The sequence below is a fragment of the Larus michahellis genome, chromosome 6 (genome assembly GCF_964199755.1).
Source record: "Larus michahellis chromosome 6, bLarMic1.1, whole genome shotgun sequence".
In the NCBI taxonomy this organism is placed as follows: domain Eukaryota; kingdom Metazoa; phylum Chordata; class Aves; order Charadriiformes; family Laridae; genus Larus; species Larus michahellis.
Genome location: NC_133901.1, coordinates 62,949,948 through 62,962,593, shown reverse-complemented (window position 1 = coordinate 62,962,593; position 12,646 = coordinate 62,949,948). Strand labels below are relative to the sequence as shown.

Sequence of the window (12,646 nt, the reverse complement as noted above, 5' to 3'; positions counted from 1 at the left end):
TTGGACAGGTTGGAGATGTTTCTGGGGTTTTTACAACCTGTTCTCTAAGAAGGCAGCTAGCTTCTGCCCCTTCTAATTATTTCTAATTATGCTAATAAGAACACATTGATAAATTTCCCATTAAATTGAGTTTGATTGATCCATGCTTTTTTTTTTTATTATTTTCCTGTGATTCTAGTGTCTATTTCAAAAGCTAAGAAATATTCCTGACACATAGTGATCATGTTATCAGAGAGATATTTTTTAAAATTTATTTTGTGACCTTTGCTTCATTCAAAATAAAACATTTGGTCAGAGTGTAAGATTGGAAGGATGACATTCTTCGTTCGCTGCAGAGGGCTTTTTCTTTGTTGTTCATATTATGACAGTAATCACATCTTCGAGATGTCTGTTATCCATTTGGTTTTAATCTTGCCTGATTCCCATTTGTAAATGGAGTTACTGTATGGAGGGTCTTTCCTCACCGACTTAGCACTGATGACCTTTGGAAGAATCTTTCTGTTCTATGACTTTGAGGAAAAAAAAAAAAAACAACAAAAAACCAAAAAAAAAAAGGTGAATGATTGACAGTAAGGCTTCCCTTATTCTTTTGAGTGTGTGTTTACTATCTCTAAAACTCATCTCTGAAGATGTGTTGTTGAAATTGAATATTGCATCAGACGTTGATCAGTCAGGTGGAGTATTTCTGTTGTACCTCAGTTACTGTACACCTGAACTTCTGACAGACCTGCATTATTGCACAACAGAATAAAATTGCTATTCATGTAGATCTAGTATGTATGTTTGTCACTTGTGCTTATTGTCTCTGGTGGATTACCTCACGATGCCCTTGCAGGGGAAGGTTACAATGCTTTACAACTTTACAAAGCACTTTACTAATTGATGGTTTTACTACAATAGATGGTTTTACTAAATAGATTAAAAGCAAATTATGAACTCATTTTCCCCTCTCAATATTCAAGTTAAAAAAATTCCACCAGTGGTATCCTTGCTGTCACACGCTCATCTCAAAAGGTTGAGGAAATGTATATTTACCTAAGACAGCTACCTGCCAATAAATGTAAGTGTAAATCCATGTCCTGCTCTGAGCGTGGATTACCTTGAGGCATTTGTAGGCTAAACTTGGGTGGTGCTTGTCAGGGCGATTAACAGAAGGGAATTGCTGTGATGCAACAGGTGGAGGGGTCCTAATGTCAACGTGATCAAGGTTTAAACACTTTAGGGCCTTTGTGATTGAAAGTGGCTCATTCTGTTCCAACCAGTATCTCACTTTTGGGACAAATGCAAGAACAGCATCGTTAGAGGCAGTAAGTTACCACTTCCAAATACCAACTTGTGGCATTCTAAGTTGAGATTTCAGCTATTGTAATAGAATTACACAGCGTTTACTACTCTGTCTTCAAGGCAACATTAGTACAGAGTTCAGCAACATCCCCATACAGATAGCATCGCAACTTTCTGTCCTAACAAGTAAAAACACTTTCCTGGCAACTGCTACTGCATGGCCTCTGGTAGGAACATTCAGCAACACTTGCAAAGATTTTCACTTTTATGTGACAGGCAAACTAAAGAAAGTCTTTTTCACCAAATGTCTCTTCTCTGTGCTTGTCTCAGCCCTGTCTGTAATTGGATCTCACCTGCTTTCATTAAATACTGATTAATGAATGGACTGATTAAGTCAGATGAGATTATAAAATAAACCTGTTGTTTGCCTGGATCTGGGGTTTTTACCTATTTACCACTTTGTCTTTCAAATTTAAGCAGGATGATCAGGAGGACATTAGCCCTAGTCTTACAGAACAGCAATGGGATAAAAAACTCCCTGAGCCGTTATCTTGGAGGAGTGATGAGGAAGATGAAGACAGTGATTTTGGAGAAGAGCAGAGAGATTGCTACCTGAAGGTAATATTATCCTAAGGCTAATAACATTGAAGTCCATTGTGAGAGATACAAACTGCTTCACTAGTTTGTAAATGATAATTTTATTTTTTGCTGTTTCGTAGTGTTAGTCTGTAGTGTTTTTCTACAGTCAGTAAAACAGCTTTCTCTCCTTCCCCTAGGGAAAACAGCTGAATAAACATCAAATAATCTTGTAGGGAGGTGGAAGGGTGATGGTTAGTGTCATGAAAACTGATGAAGGTTTAAGCATCTTAGTATCTAAATGTTCTATTCTTTACTGAGAGCATGCACTCTAAAAGAGGCACATCCGGCTGGTATTTATGTTCAGATGAAATTTCGCTTCATAGGTTGATCATGTTGATTTTAGACATATCACCAGTTTTCTCACAGAGCTGACACAAATACTGTTTAGGATATCTCCTTAACACTTGGAAACTTCCGTCCATCTCTGTGAGTGTTTGGCAACCCTTCTGTTGGCTGCAGGACAGTATGATGCCTTTAATTTTATCTTAGGAAAATACTTATTAATATCCCGGAGGAGAAAAAAGTAGCATTGATCTGTGATGTAGTGTGCCCGTTTTGTCCCTCGTGGTAAACTGCTTTTTTGCCACGCTTTCATAATGTGCTGTGTTTTGCCCTTGTCCTCCTTTTTGTACTAAGAATTACTTGGGCTGCCATTTTGCCATGTGCTGTGTTGCAGGTCGTTTCTTGTTTCCGCTGGTCTCTGTCACTTAAGCTCTTGTTGCCCTTTCTTAGGTGAGCCAGTCTCAAGAGCACCAGCAGTACATCACTTTCCTGCAGAGGTTGTTGGGTCCTTTACTGGAGGCATATAGCTCTGCTGTCATCTTCGTGCACAATTTTAGTGGGCCAGTTTCGGAGTCCGAATACGTTCAAAAGTTACACAGGCACTTAATAAGCAGGACAGAGAAGAATGTTGCTGTATATGGTATGTTAAACTGGTTTTGGAACTGTATTTTATTCGTTCCACTCCTCTTAGTGCAAAGTAGGCCAAATTCAATTCCAGTTTGTTTATCTCTGGGTTTTCTTTCTTGCAGCTGAGAGTGCTACCTACAGTCATGTGAAAAACGCAGTCAAAGTCTTTAAGGAAATTGGGGTAAGTGTTCGGTGAGCAAAGTTGGAGACTGTTAAGTTTCATTTTAATAACGAGCCCAATCTTGACAACTCATGGAATCTGTTCAGTGTCAGTTTGAAATCTGCGAATGTATCTGTGCAAACGTGCCCCTGAGAAAAGCTGTCTAGGTAAGGGCTAGGTGAGCAGGCACTTCTCTTCACAGCTCTACTCCGTGTCCTTATTAGACCCCAGTGACAATGTTGGAAGGCTGAGACCATGCTCTGTGTTCAGTAATGGCTAAATTTAACTTTGAAGGACTACTTAAATCTTCAAAAAGTATTAATTACTGAATTTCGGCTTACAAATGATTGATGCTCCAGGAGAACCATCCTAAAATAGACCATGAGGATACAGGTGTTCTTGAAAATAAAGGATCGGTTTTGCACTTTACCATTAGCATTTTGAATTTTAAATCACCTATCTAGATTTTGCAAATAATGAGTTTTTCTTTCATCAGAATGACATGGTTTCCTGAATGCCAGATGGGATTTAGCATTATAATTTTGTAAGCATCAGCATTTGGGCAAAGTATTGCTATTGAAGTCTTTGTCTTTAAATTCTGATGTATTAAATAATCTAACACTAGTTAGCCTATAGTGAATCCTATAGTAAAGCTATCTTCTTGTACACTGTAAGAGCTGCGAAGAAAGCGCGTATCGAATCCATCATTTTAATTCTAGTTCATTCTGCTATTGGAAAAGTTGAACTAGTTAGCACCTGCTGAGCATCTGTTCAGAGCATAGCATCTGAATTTGTTTTCAAAGTGCTTACACTTCCGTCTTGCATGCTTTTTGAGTGCATGTTTTGTCCCTTGCTGTTAGGAGTTGGCTGTTTATCATACATTCTGCTTATTCCTCAGTTCCTCTTCTTCCTTAACCACTTAAAAGGGCTTCAGTGTTGAGTGAATTCTAATAATATCTAAGGGAATTGCCACCAAAGCCTTCAAGAAAGGAAAAGGGCGGGGCGGGGGGGGAAGCCTTGTAAATGAGGGTAACTTTAGTATAGACCATAAAACTTTAATCACAAAAGAAAGGAAATTTCTTTAGCATGGTCATACTTACATATATTTCTGCTGTGCTTTAGGTTTTCAATCAGACGAAGCAAAGAAGAGACACCATTTTGGAACTAAGCACTACGTTCCTACCTCAGCGCAACAGGCAAAAACTACTGGAATTCATCATGAGCTTCATGGTATTATAGACCACATACAGCACCTTTGTCCAGGGACATGAAGACAGGTTTTGAGACTGTGTCAAAGCCTGGGGACATTCGCTAATCCTTCAAAGTGTAAGGTGCCACTGTCTGGGTAAGGCCTTCTCTGACTTGAACTACTGGAAGACAAGTGCCTTCATATGTATGCATTTATGGGTTTCTTACAGTCCCAATCCTATTGTAATCCAGCGATACTCAGATGACACTTTGGATACAAGTAATTAAACATGTTGCAAAAAATAAGATAAATTATTAGAATTAGATTTAAAATGAAGAGTGAAGTTTTATCAGTGTTATGTTTTAAGTATACTTTTAAAGACTGTAACAGATGCACAAATGCACATATTTGTGATCTGTAGCTAACCCTGAGATCTTGAGTTTAGTGGCAACACAGCTTATGGCATAAACAAGTAACTTTCATTCCTATTCAGTTTTACTGTTTTAAATAAATGGTTTAAAAATTTTGCTTAGGCAGGATATATGTTTCATGGATAAAGCCATAGTTTTTCATAAATGTTAACGTAAATGCCAAAATTCTAATGAGAATAACAGTTACAGACATCTGAGAATAATGATCATGTAGCAGCTGATTGTGAGAAACGTTGTTAGCAGGCACACCTTGCACTATTAGAGCTGTGTAGTGCAGTGGTAAATTGCACTAATCACTGCTGTCATGAAGAATGTGAGAGTAGCGTTCTTTTTTTTTTTTATTATGGCATCTGTCATTCAGCCAGATGAAAGTCAGGAGACAGTTGCCTGAATGTGAATATCTTGTAAAATCTTAGATTATTATTTAATTGAAAAAAGCTATTAAGTTTGGTTTTGTTTTTTTTTAATTAATAGGATTTCAGATATTTTTTTTTTTTTTAAAGTGGAGTAAAGCCTTGATTTGGTGAAATAACTTTTAATTTTGGCCCTAAAAATTTCAGCAATAACTTTTGCAATTCTTTGAAAACGAATGTTCATATTATATTCTGTTGTTGAGCAGATCTAAATTGGCATGAAATAGTAACCTCTAGAGAAACACAGAAATATCATAAACGTGTACTTTTGACTTTGATCTAACTGACTAGCAACAACAACAAAACATTTGCAGACAAAACTGAATGATGAATAAATTCTGTCCTATGAAACAGGACTCTGGTCTTGCGATGCGATCCTTTTGCATGGAGGACTTGCACTGTAGATTTCATCTTCCCTTCATGCGAGTGGAGATGCGATTGCAAGCTGTAGGCCTGTGTTTAGTACAGCTGATCTAGCTGAAGCAATAACTCGGTGGTACGTGAAGCTGGTTTGCTTGTGAAATGTGGCTTTCCTCATTTAGATTGCCTTCTATGTGAGGGAAATCAACCATTTCAATTACTGCAATGTTTCGCTTGATTCTTACGTCCTGGCCTTGTGAGCAATCCCCCAAACTTCATCTTGTAGTCTCTGTTGCTTAACGTAAAGACGGAAAAGCATACTTGAATCCCAGCGTTTGCACTGTTACGCCAGCACAAAACTGATGCACACAATTTGAGTTTGTGGCCAAGGAGCTCGCATTTGTACTGCACATTTGTCAACAAGAGTATTTCTATAGATTTTTTTTATTAAATGCTATTAATATTTGAAACCTGCAGTTTATAGTTTATTAGCATTATACTGTTAGCACTGTGAGACGCATGCATTTGTCACTAAACCAGGTGCTCTACAACACTTAAAGAATTTCTGAACCAAAGCTACGTTAATACAGATAGAAACTGACCCTAGAGTTGCTTTTGTTCTGACGTCCTTCTGCTGTCTTGGCAGGATAGTGACTACATCGCACAGAATTTGTTTTGTGAAGTCTCCTAGCTATTTAGAAAACAGTTTCATCTCATAGTAGCTGATGTGCACTGTCCGTTAGCCTGGGGAATGCTCCGTACAATGGTCATTGCTGATGGCTTCCATTTAATGTCAAAAAAAGACTAGGTGCTTCTGAATAACGAGCTCTCATAGTTTACTGCATTTCAGTAAATCTGAAGTGTGCTAACAACGAAGACTGTACATAAAAAAGCTTTTTAAAAGATGAAGCAATATGAAGCAAACAAAACTTGAGACGTTTTGTTAAGAATGTTCTGCCAACTGATGTATTAGTTACCATAAAACCCAGGAGTACTGTGGTCACTGGAGTGTTCTGGCTAGGTGTTGCAACTAAGATAACTTATGGCTTACATTTAAAAAAAAAAAATAATAAAAAAATAAATCTGGTTAATATAAATCAGTGAGTAGGATAATAATGCATGTGAATACACACTAATGAATACACTTAATATGCAGAGGGAGGGGGCACCTCTAAGACTGGTTTGGTTTTGTATGAAAGAAAACCTGCATGTGAGAAGTCAGCACTACGAATCGTATGCCACTGGAAGCCTTTGCATTCTGCAGCAAGTGTGTATGTATACATATATATGCAAGCGTGTATATTATGACACACGACAACTATGCTTTTCCCTGAAAATAAAGCACAGAATATCAAATTATCAGGCTGTAACAGTCAAAAATGAAAACTAACAATTTTGCACTGTATTTACACCTTCAGTGTCTTCTGATTTTATTAACCTCTCATGTTTCCTGTGCTGATAGAATGCCAGGCTGAGTTAATTTCAGTAAAGTTAACCAGTAAAGAAGAAGGGACTGGCCCTGAATTACCACAAATGTATTTTAAGACTCTGCTCTTATAAAGACTTACACGAGCCTCATCATTCTTATGAGCGTATTACTCAGGTGTGCAAGTCCTTTTGGGCCAGGATCTTTTCGTGATACGAAAAACGTAATCTTTCCATGTGCATCCTTCAGATCTCACATTTTGAGAGTGATGAAAATGTAAAATTCCACTTCCCGTGCTGCCCCAGCTACCCAGGCCCCCAGGGATCATAAACTTGTTAATGCATTTACTCACGCCGACGTGGGAGGCATGCCTGCCTCCTTGACAGTATAGAGCTTTATTCACCCCTATGGATTAGGAAGCATGTGCACATGCTCGCGTTCCGCTGCCTGCCTGCTCCACAAAGAAGTGTCAGAGTCACCGTGTCGAAGAAGGGTGAGCTGGGAGGTGATGTAGGATACCGTTGCTCTTGTGTTTCTGTGCTAATGAGCCTGATACTGCTTCCTTGAGAATGTTACCACGTTTTACCTGTTACGTGTGATGCCGTGTCTGTTGTAGAAGCACAGAGGTGTACTGGAGTCATTTTAATAAATTAAACTGTTTGCTAATATGACATTTAACAAGCTCTTCTGGTGTGGTTTGGTTTTTTGGGGGTTTCTTTGTTATTTTTTTTTTAAAAGTAACCTGCAAAGATAATTCATTCGATAACTTTGTCCCATTCCAGGTAGTTTCTGAAATTCTACAATGAAAGCTTTTTATGGTTTATGTATCTCTACCAGGGTACGTACTGGAGCAGAACCATTTAAAAGGCAGATCAAGGTGACATCCTGACCCCTGAGTCACTGCCTGTTTTGTTGCGAAGCGGAGGGGCTGTTTTGCTTCTGTTTCCCTGGCCCCGTTTGTGGTTTGTGGCTTCCTCTTTTAAAGGTGCTAAAAGTTCCTCTCGCCTTAGGGGGAGGAGGTGGGTCATTCAGGAGCCTGGGAGGGCTCTGAGGCTGCAGACGGTCCCTGCTCCGGGTGATTCCAAGCTGACCTGGAGCACGATAAGCACCTGTCAGCAATTCTGACAGCATCTGGCAAATGGGAATCAATTGGAGTGGGGCTTTAATAGAATAAAACCTGCATAGATGGTCATTACTTAAATTGAGAAGGAGGGATGCTGTTTCACCCTTCAGAAGAAAGGAAAAAAAAAAAAAGTTGTAATCAACCAATTCTTTAAGAGGCCTCTAGCAATGTTCACATGCAAGCAAGGCTCGATTAATTGACAAATCTAGGCTGAGGTAGGAAACTAAAATTCAATTATTGTCAATAGCTTGAATAAAACCCAGTTGGTATTGGTGATGACCTTACGTGTTATTCTTTCTGTAAATGTCCTCCTATTTCTCAGTCTTTTAAAATCCCAAATGTCAGATAAAGCACTTATCTCCGTTTTTTGCTTAATTCAGTTTTCTTGTAATAAAAGCTTGTCAGGCTTATTGAGAAGGATCACTTGATTGGAGCTCTCTGCTTTCTTCTCTCTTACGGTACACCAAGTTTCCAGCAGCCCTGTGTTCTCAAGGTGAGATCCACATTGATCTGGATTGCTGCTTGGAACTTTGGCGTTTCAGTCTTTTACAGGTGTTCATTGCACTTGGCTGGGTGAGACGTGTCAGCCTTGTTAATTCTTCTGTACGTTGGCCCACCTGTTAATGTAATTGTCTGTAAAGTATCATAGAATCATAGAATAGAATCATTTAGGTTGGAAAAGACCCTTGGGATCATCGAGTCCAACCATCATCTCCACTCTACAAAGTAGAGTATCATAGTTGATGCTGTCATTAGAATAAGGAACTTTCTGGCTTTGGGGAAGAAACATAAATGAAAAGTCGATTGCTGCGTGTTACGCTGGAGTTCAGACCCAAGAGACCATAAACCCCAGAGAGACTTTTAGATTTCATCTGTCATAAAGCATTGACAGTTACAGAAACAAAAGCTATTTAATTAATTATTGTATTACTATTAGTTATACAAATACATACATATGTAATTATGCAATGCACTATTTCAATAAAAGATGCCTGGAATAATTGCTATGAGTAATTTGCATAAAAAGGATATTCTCCAGCATAGTAATAATATTGGTTCTTAAACTGATAGTACTTGCAGTCTCCAGGTCTCAGATGTTTTAGGGTGACAACCTCTAACAGATGAGGAAACCTAGACATGGAGACCAGGTAATGTGTCTAAGGCCATACGTGGGTTCAGTGACACCTATGAACCTATTCTTTTGCTCCTAATTTGTATTTTCATTAGCAAGTGATGGCAGTTTGGGAAAGGCTGCATGTGTACAGTACTAAGCATATTTTTTTTCCTTCTCCTTAAAGCACAATTCACAGTCAGAATGGAAGAATTATGGAGTGGAAGAATTACTATTAGTAGTGGACACGATTCCGCTAGCATCTGCTCTGAGTCTCAGCTATTCAGGACCTTCATTAGTGACCTGGGGAATGGAAGAGAGAGTTTGCTTTTTACATTTGTAGGTAACGAGATCCGGGCAAGCCGGGTAGTACACCAGAGATTGTCATGGCCCCAGTGGTAATTATACGTTTTTGGAAAGTCCTGAAGGCAAAAAGAAGAACGCAATTCAATCAGGGAAGTACAAGGTACTACAACCAAGAGAGGAAAAACTAAACGTGCAGGCACCGGAGAAGAAATAAACTGGCTGCGTAGCAATTCTTTGGAGAAAACTCCAATTTCCTGGCAGATCACAAGCAGAACATGAGTCAAAAGTGGCATGCTGTTATGAAAAGGGCAGGCGTCGTGCACAGACACCCGACGCCTGCACATGAATGACAAACGCAGGGCAAAACTTTCCAGTCCATTCGGATTGATAAGGTCTCAGCTGGGACACCGGGTTCTGCTTGAGCAGCTTTATTCGAAGGATGATACGGGCAAGACGGAAGGGAAAAAATGGCTTTTATTTTCTCCGCTTGTGGAAAAGAAGAGAAGAATCTGGATTATTCCCTGGATATGGGAGTACCCAGGTTGGATGAAAGTAGTGAATTTAGTCTTAGAATCACAGAATCATAGAATGGTTTGGGTTGGAAGGGACCTTAAAGATCATCTCGTTCCAACCCCCCTGCCCGGGGCAGGGACACCTCCCACTAGACCAGTCTTCGGTTGCAGTGAAAAGAATCGGGTTAGATACTGTAAAATCTTTTTGCTGTAAGCCTAGAGAAGCATCGAAATAGATGGCCCGAGCGGGCTGATGTTTCCCTTGTTCTGGGTACTGTGTCCCTGCCCCTGCCCCGGTCCCCAGCGGTTGTGGCAGATGGTGATGAGCAGCATGGGCGGGAGGTGAAGCTCTGCCCGCACCTTTCCCAGGGGGAACTAGAAATGGGTTTGTGCAGAAGCAGCTTGGTCAGGCTGCGTTGACTTGATGTGCTGGCTCTTCATCCCCGAGTTCTGAGATCAGAAACAGCTCTAATGTAAATTATGCTTCTTGTTCCTACAAGTGCTCAGGAATAAAATATATGAGGGCTTTACTAAGGTTATTCTGTAAAAAAAATGTGTGTTGAGTGTGAAAAAGCACATGGAGTACCAGGATCAGGAAAGGAACAGAGAAGAAGCTGGATAACATCACCGTGCCTCTGCTCTGCGTCTTGAGTGTTGTGTGAGCGTTTTCACGGAGAGATGTGTAGGACCCTCGTACCTCTGCCAGGAGTAAAACCCCCGGTGACTGCAAAATGGGTGATGGATCCTGCCCCCGGCATTTTCACCTTCCAGACGGCTCTTGGCAGATCACAATAACAAATTACAAATTAACCCTGTAATCTGTTAACAGATTACAGTTTAACTCTGACCCTGCTTTGGAAGTGCTGGAAGCCAAGTGGTATTTCCTGAGTTTCGGGTTTACTGCCGCCTTGACTATTGCGTTACCTCAGGAGTTCAGGCTCCAGTGATCGTATCTGTGCAAAGAAAACAACAACATTTATAAATGCCACAGAATTGTCAGTGGCGCTGTTTTACCATAAAGCTTTTTCTTCGGAAGACTTTCCAGGATGCCCCCAAAATACTTAAGCAACCTCTTTGGGCTCAGTACTGTGTGATGGCTGCCGGGTAATCGGTACCTGAGAGGTTTTGTTAGCGTAGGTTTAGTTGGAGCGTGTCTACAAAACAAATGGCTCGCCTTTCATTTATTGTCCTCCTTCGGATGAGGCTAGGGAAGGGCTGATGGACTGGGTTTGTTCCCCAGTGACGCGGTTTGCCTGTCTGTGGAAGGTTTTACCGGCTCACCTTATGGCTGCGTTAATATACGAGGTCTCTAAGTTTAGCCGAAGCCTGATTTTAGCAGTGGTGCTGGGCACCTTTTGGACTCAGACTTCCTCTTGTCTCTGCAGGATGGAGAAGGACAATTAGACCAGCACCTGTCAGGTGTAAAAACCCTTTTTTCAGTGTTGATACTTCCCCTCCATTAAACTTAAGGATCATAATTCAGCAGCTTTGCCCACAACTCTCTCCCTTTGTCCCTCTGGCTGGCCGTTCCGTTATAGCCTCCAGTTTCCCCAGTTTCTTCTTTCTGCGCTACCAGTTTAGACGCTCGTCATCCTCGCGACTGTTCCTGTTCCCAGGTGCTTCTCATCATCCTTCCTAACAGCAACTCTTTGGCTGGGTGACTCAGATTTCTCATTCAAACAGACCCCCCAAAATATAAAAATAAGCTCCTTTGAAACCCAGACACGGTAGCTAAAATTAATGAATCTTTTTTATCTTTTTTTTTTTTTTTCCTATCAGGAAATCTTGTTTCCTTAAAAATCAATGTGTTAAAAAGCAGGTGTATTTCTGTCTGTGCTTCTGTATTTTGGCAAGGTGCTTGTGAAAGAATTAAATCTGAAGAAAGACTTTGCATTGAAGTAGTGGCTTTGTTCACTTGGGGGTTTTGAAAGCGAAAGGCAGAACAAGCTTCTTCTCAAAAAATTTTCCATAAATACTTTCAACAAAACCATTGGATTTGAAATGTCTGTGATGTTTCATTCAGCTGTCACTGAAATGTCATTCATCTCCTCTTGTCTTTGGAGAGTAGCTTGATTAATGCAGCAGTATTTGTTTTCCTTAATAAATGTTATTCATTGTTTTTGAAAGTGACCAGCCTGACTCAATGAGATGAACTTTAAAACTATGCTGCTCTTGGCAGAATAGTATGTTCTATGCCAAAAAATCATGATTTGAGGAAGCCATACTACATTCCTTGAACAATATTTTTTAAATCTACAAAAGAAATCATTACAGGAAGCCAATGTTCCCTGTCTCTAGGAAATGGGGAAGTTTAGACACGTCTGTGTCAACATTTAAGTAATACTTAGATGTAATGTGAATTAATTCAAGGGTTTAGAACTCTTCCATTCTCCACTCAACGCTGCGGATTCTGTCCCTTTTACCCCAAATTGTTTCTCTTTGTCCAAGAGTCTGGGAAAACTGCTTTAGATACAAGGAGAATTCTGTCCCTTTACCAGCTGTAATCATTAACCCGAGCTGTAGTTTAAGGAAGTCTGAAGCAAAGCAGCATAGCAATATTAGAGGCTGGGATTTCTGGCTGTACTCCAGAGAGGGAGGAGGGCGCACCAGGGCAGGAGGTTGTGTGTTTGTTTTTCCCTTTTAATGGGTTTATATGAAGTTATCCATCTGCAGATGCAGAAGGCAGTAAAAATGAAAAATGTTGGAACCAGTGACACGTAGTTAATTTTCTGAAATAAGTAAATTAAGTACAAATTTGTTATTAATAATTCAAAGCAAAATGC

General features: G+C 39.9%; 1 protein-coding gene across 6 annotated transcripts in view; it reads left to right on the top strand.

Annotated features, from left to right (window-relative positions):
• The window catches only part of GPAM (glycerol-3-phosphate acyltransferase, mitochondrial), a 93,611-nt gene extending 86,119 nt beyond the window's left edge, over positions 1-7,492 (top strand). For 5 of the 6 annotated variants that reach the window (XM_074591118.1, XM_074591115.1, XM_074591116.1 and 2 more), the window contains exons 19-22: positions 1,762-1,902; positions 2,656-2,845; positions 2,955-3,013; positions 4,115-7,492. In XM_074591118.1, the coding sequence (XP_074447219.1) occupies positions 1,762-1,902; positions 2,656-2,845; positions 2,955-3,013; positions 4,115-4,231 (507 nt within the window). In that variant the 3' untranslated portion in view covers positions 4,232-7,492. The remainder of the gene's footprint in view (positions 1-1,761; positions 1,903-2,655; positions 2,846-2,954; positions 3,014-4,114) is intronic. The other variant, XM_074591120.1, reaches the window with a different exon arrangement.
• Positions 7,493-12,646: the final 5,154 nt, after the last annotated feature.